Here is an 18,460-nt window from a genome sequence, read left to right as displayed (position 1 = left end):
CTCCTAGTAGGTACAATTTTTTTTTGTATAATTACACCCCTTTATCTAATTACACCCCCTTATGGGTCGAATTTTAAAAAATTACTTAGTAGTGCTCATCTTAGAGAACGAATTAATATTCTCCGTATTTACTCCAGTTTCCTAATACTAGCACAGATAACACATAATCTTACTAGTTAATTTTTTATTAGAATAGAAGTGATTTTTATTAGAAGGTACAAAAAAATTAAAAATCTAAAATTTTATTTTCATAGCTGCGTTTTTTTTCAGAGCCTTAGGATGCCTCATGTACTAACGAATACGAAATATATAATCAATACATATTTCTTTAAATATCGAGAAATAAAATATGTTTTGGTAACACTGTACGAAATATCGCCGCGCGTAGTCCTCAAAATTTAAAATATTAGCATTTTCAGGCTTCGATTATGTTCAAAAGCGCCACGGTGTGACAAATCACTAAAGCTTCCACACGAGAGTTCTTAAAACTATAATATTCTTTGGTTCCATTCACTCGTTTTTCTTAAAAAATAAATATGCAAAAATTTGTCGTTTTCTGTTTTGACATTTCCATATCTTCATAAAATTATATAGGGAATGACATTGATGTTCATTTGCAAGATTTTTTTCGATCATACGGTACTTTGATTCGGCGTCTTTGCTTTTTGTTGCTACAGCGGAACCAATATCATAAAATTCTTGTCGTTTTCTGTTTTGGCATTTCCATATCTTGATAAAATTATATAGGGAATGTCATTGATGTTCATTTGCAAGATTTTTTTCGATCATACGGTACTTTGATTCGGCGTCTTTGCTTTTTGTTGCTACAGCGGAACCAATATCATAAAATTCTTGTTCATTCAATTTTACCAATTTTAGCATTTAGTTCTTTTATGTTTTTAAGCATATGTTTGGATGGGTGGTCTTGTGCAAACTTGTGCAATTTTTTGAAGTTTTTTGCCAATATCTTTAGTTCTTCATCATATTCTGCGATGATATTAACATTTGTACGATTATCCCTTAATATTTCTGTATGATCCTGAGACGACTGGACATTGGAGTTAAAAGGCTCACAAATAATCTTCTGATCTTCTGGCAAAGAATCGGAGTTCAAATCCATATTCATAAAGAAAGAACTGTTAAAGAACTGTAGGGCGCCGCGGCGTCGCATCGGCATGAGGTGTGCGCTAGCCTAGGAAACGCGACGTCGATTATAATTTAACAAGTCCTGTACGATTAGCGCTTCGTGTAGCGGTAATAGGGATCGGAAAAATGCTTCCCGGAAGTCCCGCACGTTTGACAACCCTATATGCACGTGTTATCTTTAGTAATAAAAATCACATATAACAATTACCAATCAATTAGTGGTAATACCTAGAGTGAACTTTCGCTAGCATAAAGTCAAAGAGCTCAAATAAATACTAAAAGAAATTAAGTAAACGTAAATGTGAAACGCCGAGACGGAGAGGAAAAAAGAAGGTAATTAAAAATATTTTTAATTAAGTTAGCCGAGGAATAAGTGCCCGTTATAAATAAGATCCTCGGGATGTGGTGTGATTTGCTGGTATAATTTACTCGCGGTGGGACACCCATGGCGACGGGCGCAAAAAGCAAAAATGAAATTAACGGTTCGTAATTAATATCTCACAGTTCGAGCCCGGACCTGAAAATATCGCGTGCTCGGTGCCGGACCTGCGGGTCGCATTTCGACCGTTGCACAACTAATAAGATCAAATAATAACTCAGAATATAGTGAATATATTTAAGAACAAAGGAAGTGCGCTGCGGAAACTACCGAGGAATTTCACTACTGGCTGTGGGAGGAAAAATTCTTGCAAAAATTATGTCAAACCGTCTGCACACACATATAGAAAAAATCCTCCCAGAATCGCAAACGGGTTGTCGCACCAACCGCGGTACCGTCGATTCCATATTTTCCATCCGACAACTACAAGAAAAAGTAAAAGAGCAGCAGTTTACGTTGCATTCATCGATCTAACAAAAACCTTCGACTCTGTGAACAGAGACGCACTTTGGGCAATTATGAAAAAGTTCGGAGTACCTACCCAACAAATTTCTTACATTGTGTAAAAGCCTCCATAACAACAACAAATCAAGAGTGTTATATCATGGATCACTGAGCGATCCCTTCCTAACAAACACAGGCGTTAGGCAGGGTTGTGTCTTAGCGCCTCTCCTATTCAATATATTCATGGCAGCGCTCTCCATTATAGTGGACAGCAAACTGCAGGAGAGAGGTTTGGGCATTAGATACAGATACGACGGCGGTCTCTTCAACATAAAAAGACTCGGGGCAAAAACACGTACAAAATTCATCACAGAACTTCAATACGCTGATGACTGTGCTCTAGTTGCAGCAATTACAAGAAATGTTGAACGTTACAGCAATTGCAAGAAATGTTGAACACATATACATGGGCATACGAGGCTTTGGGTCTTATGCTGAACATTGATAAAACTAAAATCGGAGAAGAACTATTGGAATATGTAGTAAAATTCAATTACCTCGGCAGTTTGATTTCGGAAAAGGCAAATATCGACTCTGAACTTCAGTACAGGATTGGCAGCGCCTCAAGAGCATTCTGGAAATGAAAAGACAGGGTTTTCTACAATCATGACTTGAGCACAAAAACGAAACTTGGAGTGTACCGAGCAATAATAATTCCCACCATGTTATATGGAAGCGAAACCTGGGTGCCTTACCGCCGACACATGAACGCATTAAACAAGTTGCAACAGAGACATCTTAGACAACTCTTAAGAATAAAATGGTTCCATCATGTCTCCAATGTATCGGTCCTTGAAAAAGCTAACTGCGACTGTTTTGAACTCATGATTACAAAGTCCCGCTTAAGATAGGCTGGTCACGTATGCAGAATGCAAAAAAACCGCATACCAAAATCTCTGCTTTACGGTGAGCTTGTAGAGAGTAAGAGGAGGCCGGGTGGTCAACTCAAAAGGTACAAGGATATTTTCCACGAAAACTTAAAGGGAATTAACAAGCAGAATGAGTGGGAAGAAGCAGCTCACAATAGAACGGAATGGAGAGGAATTGTAAAGTCAGTTAACAGCGATAACCAAAAAGTAAAGAGGCAACAAAGCAATGAGATTTATGTCTGGAGTGCGGTAGACAGATAACATCACGTATCGGACTTTTCAGCCACAGAAAAGCTCATGAAAGAAAACGCCTTGTGTGACCATCTTCTGATGCGTGTCAAATACTCGTCAGCCAGTAATGGCAGTATATGTATGTATGTAAGATCAAATAAATTTTCGTTTAATCCGATGTTAACGTAATTAAATATGGCCAACGTTCGTAAAGAACACATGCCTATAGATCGAAAGCCTTCGAAAGGGCGATTTACATCTTACATTGTGTACAAGCCTCCATAATGCCGGGTCCAGACCAAGGCGACAGAAAGTGAACACGATTTTGAGACAAAAACAAGACAAACCCGCGACAAAAGTGAGAAATTCAGACAAGACAAATTTTAGACAAAGTGTCTATACCGCGACGACAGAACTACAACAAAGTTCAGTATATGCGAACCAGTTTTATTAATCATGTGACCTTTCCACCAGAAGGAAGTTCAAGGTATATTACTAGCAGCCAGTAGCGTTGTCAGCACACTCGCCATCCCATGTTGCAAAAAGAAATCCCAAATGTTTTTGTTTTTATTTCTCTCGCATACTATCTAGCTATTAATATTTCTTATTTTATTCTTAACATCATCAACCGAGTTTTTATTTAATGCTAAACAAATCTCCTCTAACACACCAGCTTTCTTGTAACAATTTTTGTAGTCCTAGTTTTTACGCTCCCATAATAATAAATGCGCTCTATAAAGCTCTTCTAGTTTGCAGGTATTTTTCGTGTTCAATTTTTTCTCTTCTGATATTTTTTTGTAAAGATGGAGCACTCGACCATAATATACCGTATGATTGAAAAAAAAAACCGCGTCCCGTTGGCTGGAAAATGATGATAGGTGACATTTCCCACATAAATTTACATATAAAAGACAGCCATCTTCATATCATAGCCATCGCTGACGCCGTTTTTTTTTTCGATCATACGGTACTAATATCATATATTAGCAGTACCAGCACTCCACAGTACTAACTTTGTGTGATTTCATTGGTTTCCTACTTTTGGACAACGCGCGACATCCACACTGCGCCGACAACTTGTCGTAAAATACACGTCAAAACAGAGAGTCTTTGAACTCTACCGACTCGAAACGGGACATTCAAAAGTCTCCGAATTTGAAAAAAAAAACAAAAAAGAGACAAAAATGTCGCAGAAATGTATTGGATTTGTCGCCACTTTGTCGTAAAACATGAATGTTTCTGTCTTGTTGCTGTTTTGTCTGCTTGGTCTGGACTCGGCATAACAACCACAAGTCTAGAGTGTCACATCACTGAGCGATCCCTTCCGATTTACCATAAATTTTTATAGCAAAATTTGTAAAACGGCAAATTTATGTTTAAAAAGATTTTTTATTTTCCAAAAACTTCTTTCTATCAACATAGTACGAACTAAAATGCCCAAAAACCTAAATTGTCGTTTTTCAAGTTTTACCATTAAAATTTACATTACCATTTTAGCGATTTGGTCATGTATGAAAATGCCGAAAATGGTTTTTATTTTCTTAAGCGAAAACGGTACAATAATATTCAATTCAATAATATTTTGTTTAAGTACCGTAGAGTGGTAGGTCGATAGTGGTGTAATAGATATTAAAAAAGATCGATTTTTTTTCTTAAAAGTTTAACACCCTGTATTTTGAAAACGACGCATTTCCGACCATAAGTGTCCCATCTCAAAACGTTTATTTTGGCGAGATCTACCTACCTTTAGATTTTGATAAAATAGTTTCGGAACACCCTGTATTTTTAAATCTACGAAAACTTAGGGATATTTTAAATTAATTTCAGATTCAAGAAGAAAAACTAAAGAAAACTTTAAAATTAACGAAAGCAACAGACTTTTTTAGTATTTGCGAAACCCCTTTAAGGTCAAATTCTGAGTTGAATAACAATCAAGATCATGAACAACTGCCTTCCTGTTCAACTTCAAGCAATATTAGTTTAAGTGAAAATAACAGCAATGGGGAAAAATAATCCGACCTGGGGCCCCAAGGGTAGCCTATAGCCCCGGGCCCCCTAGGACCCTAATCCGGCACTGATTTTTCCAACTTTTGTATTAAATTCCTTTTAGTTTTGTCTATCCTAGGTTATTTAATGTTAAGATTATACTATAGTTAAGTACTGAAACATTCGATAAATTAAACTGATTTTTATATACAGAGTTAAATAGAATCGGCTAGGCATTATTGTTATATTTTGAAAAACTTTAATCCATAAACTGTGATACTACACCATTTTCCACCGAGTTCTAGCGGTAGTACCGTTTCTAGACACTGATTTGTTTTCATATGTAACGACCACCAGTTCCCGTTCGATCACTGAAGTTAAGCGACGTCGGGCGCGGTTAGTACTTGGATGGGTGACCGCTTGGGAACCCCGCGTGTCGTTACTTTATTTTAATTCTAAGAAAAAATCTATGCGAATATTTTATTTCGCCTTTAGTCAATACATTTTTTAATTTTTATTTTATTTCCTTCAATATTATAGGTATTTTTCCAACTTTTGTATTAAATTCCTTTTTTGTCATACGCTCCCAAAAACAGCTATTTTACGGACTCATTTCAGTCCGTAAAATGTTTCTTTTTCGGCCTAGGCCGTAAAGGTCGTCATGGCAACCTTTATGGACTAAAATGTCTAAATTCGTTATTTGGTTGTTTTATTTTGTCATTCGAAATTTGTCACAAAATCACATAAAATTATACGCATATGTTTATAATTAAATTATTAAATACTTAATAAGAATATCAAAGCCAAGTTATTTGTTTTAAAGTAAGTACCTAGGTACTTACTTTTTCAGAAATAATTTAGCAATACATCTTCATTTACAACGGAATACGCCATTTTTATTCTTCCATTCTATTAAAAACATGATATTATTTCTGGTCTTTGGTAAATGACTTCACAGGAAGTAAATCCAACACGATTTCTTTTGGCCTTATTAGCAATATGTTCCGGGATTTTGGAACATTTTAAAATTGTTGATGAATTTGTGATTTTGTGACAAATTTCTCAAAATGCGATGAAATAAACAAACTCGTTACTAAGATATGAATTTATAAGCCAACTTTTTTCAAACATTATAATTTCAAATATGGAAAATTTGCAAATATGCGTTCTAAAAAACTGTAAAAAGCGTATGACAAAAAATAGTGTATGTAACACGTACCTAAATTATGTTTTTTAGGACTCATCTACTATTTCGGACTCGGCTAACGCCTCGTCCGCAAACAGTAGTGATTCGTCCTAAAAAACATCATTTTAGGTACTAGTTACATAAATAGCTATTAGATTTGTCTATCCTAGGTTATTTAATGTTAAGATTATACTATAGTTAAGTACTGAAACATTCGATAAATTAAACTGATTTTTATATACAGAGATACATAGAATCGGCTAGGCATTATCGTTATATTTTGAAAAACTTTAATCCATAAACTGTGATACTACACCATTTTCCACCGAGTTCTAGCGGTAGTACCGTTTCTAGACACTGATTTATTTTCATATGTAACGACCATACCACGTCGGTCCACCAGTTCCCGTTCGATCACTGAAGTTAAGCGACGTCGGGCGCGGTTAGTACTTGGATGGGTGACCGCTTGGGAACCCCGCGTGTCGTTACTTTTTTTTAATTCTAAGAAAAAATATATGCGAATACTTTATTTCGCCTTTAGTCAATACATTTTTAATTTTTATTTTATTTCCTTCAATATTACAGGTATTTTGCAACTTTTGTATTAAATTCCTTTTAGATTTGTCTATCCTAGATTATTTAATATTAAGATTATACTATAGTAAAGTACTGAATAATTCGATACTTTAAACTGATTTTCATATACAGAGTTAAATAAAATCGGCTAGGACATTATTGTTATATTTTGAAAAATTTTGATCCATAAATTGTGATACTACACTATTTTACACCGAGTTCTAGCGGTAGTACCGCTTCTAGACACTGATTTATTTTTAATATGTAACGACCATACCACGTCGGTCCACCAGTTCCCGTTCGATCACTGAAGTTAAGCGGACGTCGGGCGCGGTTAGTACTTGATGGGTGACCGCTTGGGAACCCCGCGTGTCGTTACTTTTTTTAATTCTAAGAAAAATATATGCGAATATTTTATTTCGCCTTTAGTCAATACATTTTATAATTTTTATTTTATTTCCTTCAATATTATAGGTATTTTTCCAACTTTGTATTAAATTCCTTTTAGATTTGTCTATCCTAGATTATTTAATATTAAGATTATACTATAGTAAAGTACTGAATCATTCGATACATTAAACTGATTTTCATATACAGAGTTAAATAAAATCGGCTAGGACATTATTGTTATATTTTGAAAAATTTTGGTCCATAAATTGTGATACTACACTATTTTACACCGAGTTCTAGCGGTAGTACCGCTTCTAGACACTGATTTAATTTTAATATGTAACGACCATACCACGTCGGTCCACCAGTTCCCGTTCGATCACTGAAGTTAAGCGACGTCGGGCGCGGTTAGTACTTGGATGGGTGACCGCTTGGGAACCCCGCGTGTCGTTACTTTTTTTTAATTCTAAAGAAAATATATGCGAATATTTTATTTCGCCTTTAGTCAATACATTTTATAATTTTTATTTTATTTCCTTCAATATTATAGGTATTTTTTCCAACTTTTGTATTAAATTCCTTTTAGATTTGTCTATCCTAGATTATTTAATATTAAGATTATACTATAGTAAAGTACTGAATCATTCGATACATTAAACTGATTTTCATATACAGAGTTAAATAAAATCGGCTAGGACATTATTGTTATATTTTGAAAAATTTTGATCCATAAATTGTGATACTACACTATTTTACACTGAGTTCTAGCGGTAGTACCGCTTCTAGACACTGATTTATTTTTAATATGTAACGACCATACCACGTCGGTCCACCAGTTCCCGTTCGATCACTGAAGTTAAGCGACGTCGGGCGCGGTTAGTACTTGGATGGGTGACCGCTTGGGGAACCCGCGTGTCGTTACTTTTTTAATTCTAAGAAAAATATATGCGAATATTTTATTTCGCCTTTAGTCAATACATTTTATAATTTTATTTTATTTCCTTCAATATTATAGGTATTTTTCCAACTTTTGTATTAAATTCCTTTTTAGATTTGTCTATCCTAGATTATTTAATATTAAGATTATACTATAGTAAAGTACTGAATCATTCGATACATTAAACTGATTTTCATATACAGAGTTAAATAAAATCGGCTAGGACATTATTGTTATATTTTGAAAAATTTTGATCCATAAATTGTGATACTACACTATTTTACACCGAGTTCTAGCGGTAGTACCGCTTCTAGACACTGATTTATTTTTAATATGTAACGACCATACCACGTCGGTCCACCAGTTCCCGTTCGATCACTGAAGTTAAGCGACGTCGGGCGCGGTTAGTACTTGGATGGGTGACCGCTTGGGAACCCCGCGTGTCGTTACTTTTTTTTAATTCTAAGAAAAAATATATGCGAATATTTTATTTCGCCTTTAGTCAATACATTTTATAATTTTTATTTTATTTCCTTCAATATTATAGGTATTTTTCCAACTTTTGTATTAAATTCCTTTTAGATTTGTCTATCCTAGATTATTTAATATTAAGATTATACTATAGTAAAGTACTGAATCATTCGATACATTAAACTGATTTTCATATACAGAGTTAAATAAAATCGGCTAGGACATTATTGTTATATTTTGAAAAATTTTGATCCATAAATTGTGATACTACACTATTTTACACCGAGTTCTAGCGGTAGTACCGCTTCTAGACACTGATTTATTTTTAATTTGTAACGACCATACCACGTCGGTCCACCAGTTCCCGTTCGATCACTGAAGTTAAGCGACGTCGGCGCGGTTAGTACTTGGATGGGTGACCGCTTGGGAACCCCGCGTGTCGTCACTTTTTTTTAATTCTAAGAAAAAATATATGCGAATATTTTATTTCGCCTTTAGTCAATACATTTTATAATTTTTATTTTATTTCCTTCAATATTATAGGTATTTTTCCAACTTTTGTATTAAATTCCTTTTAGATTTGTCTATCCTAGGTTATTTAATGTTAAGATTATACTATAGTAAAGTACTGAATCATTCGATACATTAAACTGATTTTCATATACAGAGTTAAATAAAATCGGCTAGGACATTATTGTTATATTTTGAAAAATTTTGATCCATAAATTGTGATACTACACTATTTTACACCGAGTTCTAGCGGTAGTACCGCTTCTAGACACTGATTTATTTTTAATTGTACGATCAAACGAACTTACCTGAAGTGAAGTTCGATCGTAATTATATGAAGCGTCCAGTCCGAATGTATTATCTTGATTTTACAATACGTAGTCCGTCTCTGCGTGCATGCACTATTTCAAGGCTAAAGTCAAAACTCCCTGCTTGTCGCTGGCCCACGCCGCGTCCCGCGTCGCTCTCGTCGGCTCTGCGCACGTAATTCATTCTTTAAAGTTTTATTCATTAATTCAAGCGACCATGGGGTAAGACGGGAAGGGAGGAAGATATACTCGGACTGGACGCTTCATAATTACGATCGAACTTCACTTCAGGTAAGTTCGTTTGATCGTACAATTATATTCGCGTCCAGTCCGAATGTATTATCTTGATTTTACAATACGTAGATGTTTAAAGATCTGTTGGTTGCGAATTAATGAATTGGTGCGGAAAGTTTTTTTTTTGAGTGGTATATGAAAGGCAGCTAAATATCTTAAATATCAAAAACGTTTATTGAATGCAACCAAAATGAACAAATTGGCATATAACGATAGTTATATCAACAAATAATGAACAAGTAAAGAATATATAAAGAACATATTTAACGTAAATTAAACTAGGCCTTACGGCAAAACATTGTTAAACATTGAACATATAAATGTAAATTAAGCTTTGTCAGAATTACTTAAAATAGCTTTGGCGTATGCAGTTCTGTCAGAGAGAGGTCTATTGTAAAACTTGGCAAATACAGATGACCCTTCGGACCATCCTACTGTCCTGCGTATTGTTTCAATTGAAATTCCCTGTCTCAATGCGGCAGAACTAGAAGAATGTCTTGTCGAGTGAGGTTTAAATTGAGAAATATCTATCCCTGCTAGTTCTAACATTTTCTTAACCCATTTGCTTAGCGTTTGTTTCGAAGCAACTGAATGAGGTCTTTTAATTGTTAAGAATACAAAATCATGCTCCTTTTTTCTAAACACTTTTGTTGCATCGATGTATTTTTTCAACGTCAAGGCAGGACAAAGTTTAGGCCTCTCTTTGAAAAAGGGAAGATATAGTGTTGGCTGAACCCGATTTAAACCTGAAGTTTTTATTGGATCGGTTATATTAATTTGAATTTCCTGTTCATTTTCCAGTATATTGGTTAGCCTGATCAAAGACAGCGTCTGAAGCCTCTCTCCTGTAACTAAAGTCAAGAGTGTTATTAATTTATGGGATAATAAGTTAAGGTCCAAATCTTCAGGCAATTGTTCTATGTAAGAAAGTAGAACTTCAGGATCCCACGTACTGCCGTATTTTGGTTGGGCCGGTCTCAGACGCGCCATTCCTTTCATGAATCTTTTTATAAGAGGGTCTGACCCGATATCGTTAATTAAAATAAGGTTTAAAGCTGATCTGTTGGAGTTTATGGCACCGTACTTATAATTATATTTCAGATGTATATTGTAAGAAGGTCAGGATGTCTCTATTTGCCGGTCCAAATACAGAGATATTCTTCTCCAGGCAAAAGTTCCACCAGAGGCGATATGTTGTGGTGTATTGCTTCATAGTGGATTCGGAAATTGAAGATATTAGCGTATCTACAGCTATTTCTGGGACGTCTCTCTTTAAAAGCGATTCCCTGATAATCTGGCGACCACCAGGGAAAGCTGACGAGCCAGAGGGTGGATAGTTCTAAAAGGAGAAGAAAGTAAATTAGAATGTGGATTTAAAACTAATTCACTTCCTACTTTCAACCTAGAAAACAGTGGATACCATGGTTGAGACTTCCATAACGGAACAACCACGATACCTTCAGCCTTATCTTGGATTATCTTTTGAAGGGTTCTTAAAATTAAATTGAACGGTGGAAAAGCATAAAAAGAAAGTCCCTTCCAATTCACTGTGAACGCGTCAACAGCATATGACCCCGGATCTTTATGCCAAGAAACGTATTTATCGCATTTCTTGTTTATGTGCGAAGCAAACAGATCAACCTTAGGTTTCCCATATTTGTTAACTATCAACTTGAATGCATCTTGTGATAAGGATCATTCCGTTTCGGGGGAAATTTGTCTTGACTCCTTATCTGCAATGAAGTTGTTAGCTGAACTTATATATGTAGCAAGAATCCATAGGTTTTTATTCTCACACCACTTCCATATGTTCCTCGTTAATTTAGCAAGTTCTAGATGTTGGATACTACCCATTCGATTTATGTACGACATGGCAGTGGTATTATCGCATCGTAACAGAATATTAACATTAGTTAAGTTATTCGTAAAACATCTGAGACCGTAAAAAATGGCTCTTAATTCTAAAATATTTATATGCAATTTTTTATCAAGTTCTGACCAGAATCCGTGGGTCTTTTCTAAGTCGCAACATGCTCCCCAGCCTGTCAGAGAAGCATCAGTGAAAATTTCTTTGGCAAATACATCCGTTCTTATGTCGTTAACTGACTTCAAAATATTATGTTCCCACCAAAACAGATCTTCGTGTAAGTAACGGGGAACAACCATTATTTCATCAAAATTTCCACTATTCTGTATCAAGGCCATAAATTTTTCACGTTCTAGAGCTTTAATATATAACCAACCATATTTTACAGCCGGACAGGCTGATACTAAAGTACCAATGAAACTTACAAATTCCCTAATTTTACAGAAATGTTTTTGTCTAAAATGATTAGCTTGTTTTAATATATTCACCTTTTTTTCCGTAGGCAGCATCATCTGCATAACAGTTGAATCAAATGTAAATCCCAAAAAGGTTTGGCGGTTACTGGGGATGAAACAGCTTTTTTCTCTATTTATTATAAACCCAAGCGATTCTAACAGATTAACCACAAATCTTGTATTTCTTAGACACTGTTCGTATGATTCTCCAAGAATAAGAAAATCGTCTAAATAATTGACACAAAGTATGTTGTTTTGTCGTAAGACGCAAAGTACTGGCTTAAGCAGCTTCGTGAAACAATACGGTGCTGCTGATAGTCCAAAAGGGACACATGTAAACTCATACAATTGATTTTTCCATGCAAAACGTAAGTATTTACGATGTTCTGAATGCATAGGAATCGAATAATAAGCATCTTTTAGATCAACAGTTGTCATGAATAAATTCTTCCTTAACAACCGTTGAGCTGTCCTATAATCTTCCATTTTAAAATGAGGCGCCGTTACATATCGATTAAGCATTTTAAGATTGAGAATAAACCTATACTTTCCATTAGATTTTTTAGTTAAAAATATGGGAGAAACAAAATGATTTGGCAAAGGATCACATTTTGTTATAGCCCCTAACGTTTCAAGTTCTTGGATCGCCAAGGTCATTGGTCCGTCTTCGTCATTATGAAGCTGTAGATTTGTTGACGCATTAGAATGAGGAGGTTTTTTACAAAACGGAATTTTGTACCCTTCGATCCAAGACAAGACTAATACGTTACATGTCACTGATTTCCAAGCATTCCTAAAATATTTTAGCCGACCGGCTAAGACATTGCTTACCTCTACTGGTTTCTGAAGTTGGACGTCCGTTTCTGTGGATCTGAGGGTCGCCCTTTCGGTGGTCTTCCGTCCCTCCTCCGGTAGGCCGGGCGTCGCCTGTTTAACTGACCTCTAATGGTGGTGTGTGATCTCTCCCCCCCTTCTTTCCTTTTTTGAAGAGGAGAAATGTTTGAGAGAGGACGGTATTTATGGTACTGAGAAACCCTAATATCTTTCACAACTTTTTCCATACTTTTTGCTGTCTGGATCTTCTCTCCTAGATTAGGCCCAAAGAGGAATTCGCCAGGGGGACACTTTTCTACTATATCTTTTATCTGTTTATTCATTAAAGGCGAAATTAGTTGACGTCGTTTTTGTGACATCTCATTGACCACCTTACAAATCATTCGTCCAGAATCAGCAACACTAGTCAAAAGCCTGTCCCTGATAGCTTTTGGAATATCTCTCTCTCCCTCTAAAATAGTGTTTAAAGAGGGGCCTAAGGCTACCAAAACCTTACCTAACTGTATTTGGTAGTTTAAATGAGCTTGGTCTCTAGCTGTTTGTAAGTTACTCATACTGGCTTCCAGTTCAGGATTCAAGCGGGGGGGTGTAAGGAACCTACAACCCTCTGGTATTTCGTATTTATCCAAAAGTTTATCACTTTCCTCCTTGGGAAGCCCAAAATTTAAAATATGCTCCCAAATTGGTTTCACGGCTTTGTGTAGAGAAAAGTTGGACTTTGGCTTCATGGTTGGGTCCGGACCTAAAATGTTTCTTACCTCATTTGAAATTTCCTCACTCTCTACCAGTTCTGACGGGACAATCTCATCCTGTTCGGAATTTTCAGATATAATTGGCTGTAGCACATTGGAATATGACGCCGCACCACTAAGGTTACGGCCGTCAGGACTAGGATTATTAGTTTCGCTTGCTAAAAAGTCCGTGTTCGATCTACTGTATAACGAGATAGCGACACTCGGACTGCGGCTGTCCCGTTCCCTTGAACATACAGCCTTATAACGGGTACTTCTTGACGGTGTCTTGCTGCGACATCGAGTGACTGGAGGGCTAGTGTGTCGAGGTGAGCGGTTTGAAGTCGTTCTGAGAGACCGACTCCTAGGAGATCGACTTCTGCGATACCGAGATCGAGAACGTCTTTCATAAAAAGAATCCCTCCCACGGGGAGCAGGGCATTCTTTAGATTTGCGTGACCCTGCCTCACTGGGAGAACAACTGTCACGATAATTATGATGACATATTTCATCTCTTTGTCTATTCCGTTTATGTAACTTCGCCCTAAGATCTCTATTTTCCTTATTTCGAGATTTACTTCTATTTCTTTTGCCCATTATTTCCCTCTACAAAGAAAAAATGTAGCTAAAAATACTTACGTGTATTTTCTATGTACTACCCATCGGCAGAACACAGTAGATTCTCTAAATATATCCAAAAAGAAAGAGCCCGATCGGCAAAAACACGTAAAACTCCGAAAGCTGCCGTCCGCACCTTGCCATGCACGAGAAACGAATGAATTACGTGCGCAGAGCCGACGAGAGCGACGCGGGACGCGGCGTGGGCCAGCGACAGGGAGGGAGTTTTGACTTTAGCCTTGAAATAGTGCATGCACGCAGAGACGGACTACGTATTGTAAAATCAAGATAATACATTCGGACTGGACGCGAATATAATATGTAACGACCATACCACGTCGGTCCACCAGTTCCCGTTCGATCACTGAAGTTAAGCGACGTCGGGCGCGGTTAGTACTTGGATGGGTGACCGCTTGGGAACCCCGCGTGTCGTTACTTTTTTTTAATTCTAAGAAAAAATATATGCGAATATTTTATTTCGCCTTTAGTCAATACATTTTATAATTTTATTTTATTTCCTTCAATATTATAGGTATTTTTCCAACTTTTGTATTAAATTCCTTTTAGATTTGTCTATCCTAGATTATTTAATATTAAGATTATACTATAGTAAAGTACTGAATCATTCGATACATTAAACTGATTTTCATATACAGAGTTAAATAAAATCGGCTAGGACATTATTGTTATATTTTGAAAAATTTTGATCCATAAATTGTGATACTACACTATTTTACACCGAGTTCTAGCGGTAGTACCGCTTCTAGACACTGATTTATTTTTAATATGTAACGACCATACCACGTCGGTCCACCAGTTCCCGTTCGATCACTGAAGTTAAGCGACGTCGGGCGCGGTTAGTACTTGATGGGTGACCGCTTGGGAACCCCGCGTGTCGTTACTTTTTTAATTCTAAGAAAAAATATATGCGAATATTTTATTTCGCCTTTAGTCAATACATTTTATAATTTTTATTTTATTTCCTTCAATATTATAGGTATTTTTCCAACTTTTGTATTAAATTCCTTTTAGATTTGTCTATCCTAGGTTATTTAATGTTAAGATTATACTATAGTTAAGTACTGAAACATTCGATAAATTAGACTGATTTTTATATACAGAATTAAATAGAATCGGCTAGGCATTATTGTTATATTTTGAAAAACTTTAATCCATAAACTGTGATACTACACCATTTTCCACCGAGTTCTAGCGGTAGTACCGTTTCTAGACACTGATTTATTTTCATATGTAACTACCATACCACGTCGGTCCACCAGTTCCCGTTCGATCACTGAAGTTAAGCGACGTCGGGCGCGGTTAGTACTTGGATGGGTGACCGCTTGGGAACCCCGCGTGTCGTTACTTTTTTTTAATTCTAAGAAAAAATATATGCGAATATTTTATTTCGCCTTTAGTCAATACATTTTATAATTTTTATTTTATTTCCTTCAATATTATAGGTATTTTTCCAACTTTTGTATTAAATTCCTTTTAGATTTGTCTATCCTAGGTTATTTAATGTTAAGCTTATACTATAGTAAAGTACTGAAACATTCGATACATTAAACTGATTTTTATATACAGAGTTAAATTTATCGGCTAGGGCCATGGGCGCCGGAATAATGAAATTTAGGGGGGGGGGCAAGGTAAAAATGAATAAAAAGTTGACATTTTTGGTAATTATTGGGAAAACTGGAAATCATCCGATTTTCACCAAAATTGGTATACACCCTATTTTGAAGTCGTAGATTACGAATTTGAACGTTACGAATCTTTTTTCTTGGCGGTCTCTTACCGTTTTTGAGAAAAACGGAAAATAATTTCAATATCGAATTTTTCTTAATTTCTCATATGTTTAAGGTTTTCTAGCACATATTTTGTTAGGTATTCAATAATCAATAATGTTTTTGCTCTTTTCTGTTACTTTTTTAACCAATTCTATGCATAATAGAGGAAAATTTGTTAAAATAAATTTGTAAACAATCTGAAAATGTTAGATTATGGCTTTGTTCGGGTTCTTGTTATTACCGATTCTGAACCGTCCAAGAACTCTGCAGCGCATGCGCAAATGAAGTAATGTCTTCATATTTCCTTCTGCGCATACACATCACAGTTCTAGGACGGTTCAGAATCGGTAATAAGAGAAACCCGAAGTAAGTTTATGTCTTTCTGGCATTTAAAGCAACGTTGCCAATGTTAAACCTAAATTTAGCGTGTTTTTTTCGCTCATTCTGGAATTACGAAAGGCGGTCGCCAGAAGAACGGCTCCTTCCCATAACTGCTATTTTACCAACGAGATCTGACTATTTATACCCACGAAGTTGCACGAAAAAGTTTTGATTGCATTGGTTACAACTTCCATGCAGAGGGTGTTAATCTTTTGTTGTTATATTATTAGATTAACTAAGAAAAGATTAACCTCCTCCGCAAAGAAGTTAAAACCAATGCAATCAAAACTTTTCCGCGTAATTTTGTGGATATTGGTGTATATTTAATTATTGTTGATCTCATAATAGGTAATTTATTTAAATTCCGTAATCACCCGAAAAAATAGAAGATATGGCAACGTTGTAAATTTTCAAATTTCTAGATTAGGTCTAGAATAAATTTGTCTCTCTTATTACATAGGAGAGAGAAAGAAGGATATATCAAATGTCAAACTTCCATCTGGTCTCAATTTTCTTTGCTATTTTGTAAGAAAAGTGTTTTTCAGTAAAATGTTGGACACTTTTCTATCCCCAATCAAGTGTGGCTTTTAGATAAACTATAATATAATGAAAATATAGTGAAATTATTACTTTATAGGGCCGAAATAAAGAAAAATTCAATGTTGAAATAATTTTCCGTTTTTCTGAAAAACGGTAAGACAAACCAAACCAAACCAAACCAAGAAAAAAATAGATTCGTCATCTATGACCTCAAAATAGTGTGTATACCAATTTTGGTGAAAATCGGACGATTTCCAGTTTTCCCAATAATTACCACATTTTTTATTATTTTACAGGTAACACCTAACAATTTCATAATAATGATTATTTTTTTTACAGATGGATGTAAGAAGATAGTTTTTATTTTTATTGTTTCAGTGATCCAGGGGGGGGGGGCAAATGCCCCCTCTTGCCCCCCCCTGTCCGGCGCCCATGGCTAGGGCATTATTGTTATATTTTGAAGAATTTTTGTATTAAATTCCTTTTAGATTTGTCTATCCTAGGTTATTTAATATTAAGATTATACTATAGTTAAGTACTGAAACATTCGATAAATTAAACTGATTTTTATATACTATATATACTATATATATTTTTTTAATTATATTTCCTTCATTATTATTTTTTTCCAACTTACATAAGTCAATACATTTTTTAATTTTTATTTTATTTCCTTCATTATTATGTTTTCCAAGTTTTGTATTAAATTCCTTTTAGATTTGTGTATCATACGTTATTTAATATTAAGATTATACTATAGTTAAGTACTGAAACGTTCGATAAATTAAACTGATTTTTATATACAGAGATAAATAAAATCGGCTAAGCATTATTGTTATATTGAAATTACTGGAAAATTCTGATCTATCAATTGTGGCACTACACTATTTTACACCGAGTTCTAGCGGCCGTACCGCTTCTAGTCACTGATTTGTTTTGATATATAACGAGCATACCACGTCGGCCCACCAGTTCCAAATAATAAAATTACAGAAAATCTACTAGACATTACGAACGCATTTATTAAAGTCAAGCACGACGGCATTGCCTCTATAGTCCCAATGCATGTGTGAGCAAAAGCGGAACATGCAGTCCGCAACATAAAAGAAATCTAGTAGTGGGAACTATCGAATGAATACTATCAAAACATTCGATAGTTGCAATTCATTCGAATAATTCGATAGTTAGTAAGAAAACATTCGTTGAAAACTATTCGAATAAAAATTATCGAATAGATCCGTCATCTGCCTTGAAATATTGTATTCTAGTAATTCGGCAGCAAAAACCATTCATTTATAAAATTCATTCATTTATAAAATTCATTCATTTATGAAATTCATTTATTCGTCAGGATCGATTATAATAAAATATTAACTGAATTTTAGTTGTCGCCCGGCGACGTAGGTTTTTCCGAGAAAGCGGTCGGTGGCAATGCTATGAAAGAAGCCGGCATCTTT

At 35.4% G+C, this 18,460-nt stretch overlaps 1 protein-coding gene, 6 non-coding genes and 3 pseudogenes across 7 annotated transcripts; 9 read left to right on the top strand and 1 right to left on the bottom strand.

Annotated features, from left to right (window-relative positions):
- Positions 1–6,674: 6,674 nt before the first annotated feature.
- On the top strand, positions 6,675–6,792 carry LOC115878521. Its single transcript, XR_004049545.1, has one exon. It is a non-coding gene; the product is annotated as a 5S ribosomal RNA (ribosomal RNA).
- A 348-nt stretch (positions 6,793–7,140) lies between these two features.
- LOC115878516 lies at positions 7,141–7,258 on the top strand (annotated as a pseudogene).
- A 347-nt stretch (positions 7,259–7,605) lies between these two features.
- Positions 7,606–7,723, top strand: LOC115878520. The gene has a single exon (XR_004049544.1). It is a non-coding gene; the product is annotated as a 5S ribosomal RNA (ribosomal RNA).
- Positions 7,724–8,073: 350 nt separating this feature from the next.
- On the top strand, positions 8,074–8,191 carry LOC115878512. The gene has a single exon (XR_004049539.1). It is a non-coding gene; the product is annotated as a 5S ribosomal RNA (ribosomal RNA).
- A 347-nt stretch (positions 8,192–8,538) lies between these two features.
- LOC115878519 lies at positions 8,539–8,656 on the top strand. Its single transcript, XR_004049543.1, has one exon. It is a non-coding gene; the product is annotated as a 5S ribosomal RNA (ribosomal RNA).
- Positions 8,657–9,006: 350 nt separating this feature from the next.
- LOC115878515 lies at positions 9,007–9,123 on the top strand (annotated as a pseudogene).
- A 1,767-nt stretch (positions 9,124–10,890) lies between these two features.
- LOC115878481 lies at positions 10,891–14,312 on the bottom strand. The gene is made up of 2 exons (XM_030894997.1): positions 12,941–14,312; positions 10,891–11,126 (listed from the first exon to the last, which is right to left on the bottom strand). Exon 1 carries the CDS (start codon positions 14,269–14,271, stop codon positions 12,943–12,945), a length of 1,329 nt encoding a protein of 442 aa, XP_030750857.1. The 5' UTR covers positions 14,272–14,312; the 3' UTR covers positions 10,891–11,126; positions 12,941–12,942.
- A 300-nt stretch (positions 14,313–14,612) lies between these two features.
- Positions 14,613–14,730, top strand: LOC115878518. Its single transcript, XR_004049542.1, has one exon. It is a non-coding gene; the product is annotated as a 5S ribosomal RNA (ribosomal RNA).
- A 349-nt stretch (positions 14,731–15,079) lies between these two features.
- LOC115878514 lies at positions 15,080–15,196 on the top strand (annotated as a pseudogene).
- Positions 15,197–15,542: 346 nt separating this feature from the next.
- LOC115878513 lies at positions 15,543–15,660 on the top strand. Its single transcript, XR_004049540.1, has one exon. It is a non-coding gene; the product is annotated as a 5S ribosomal RNA (ribosomal RNA).
- The last annotated feature ends 2,800 nt before the right edge of the window (positions 15,661–18,460 follow it).

Source organism: Sitophilus oryzae, unplaced genomic scaffold, assembly GCF_002938485.1.
Source record: "Sitophilus oryzae breed Bouriz unplaced genomic scaffold, Soryzae_2.0 scaffold_1515_pilon_pilon, whole genome shotgun sequence".
Taxonomy (NCBI): Eukaryota; Metazoa; Arthropoda; class Insecta; order Coleoptera; family Curculionidae; genus Sitophilus; species Sitophilus oryzae.
This window is presented reverse-complemented; position numbering and strand designations above follow the sequence as displayed.

Excerpts from the sequence above, each read along its gene's own strand:
- LOC115878481 (XM_030894997.1), bottom strand. The coding sequence starts at position 14,271 with ATGGGCAAAAGAAATAGAAGTAAATCTCGAAATAAGGAAAATAGAGAT.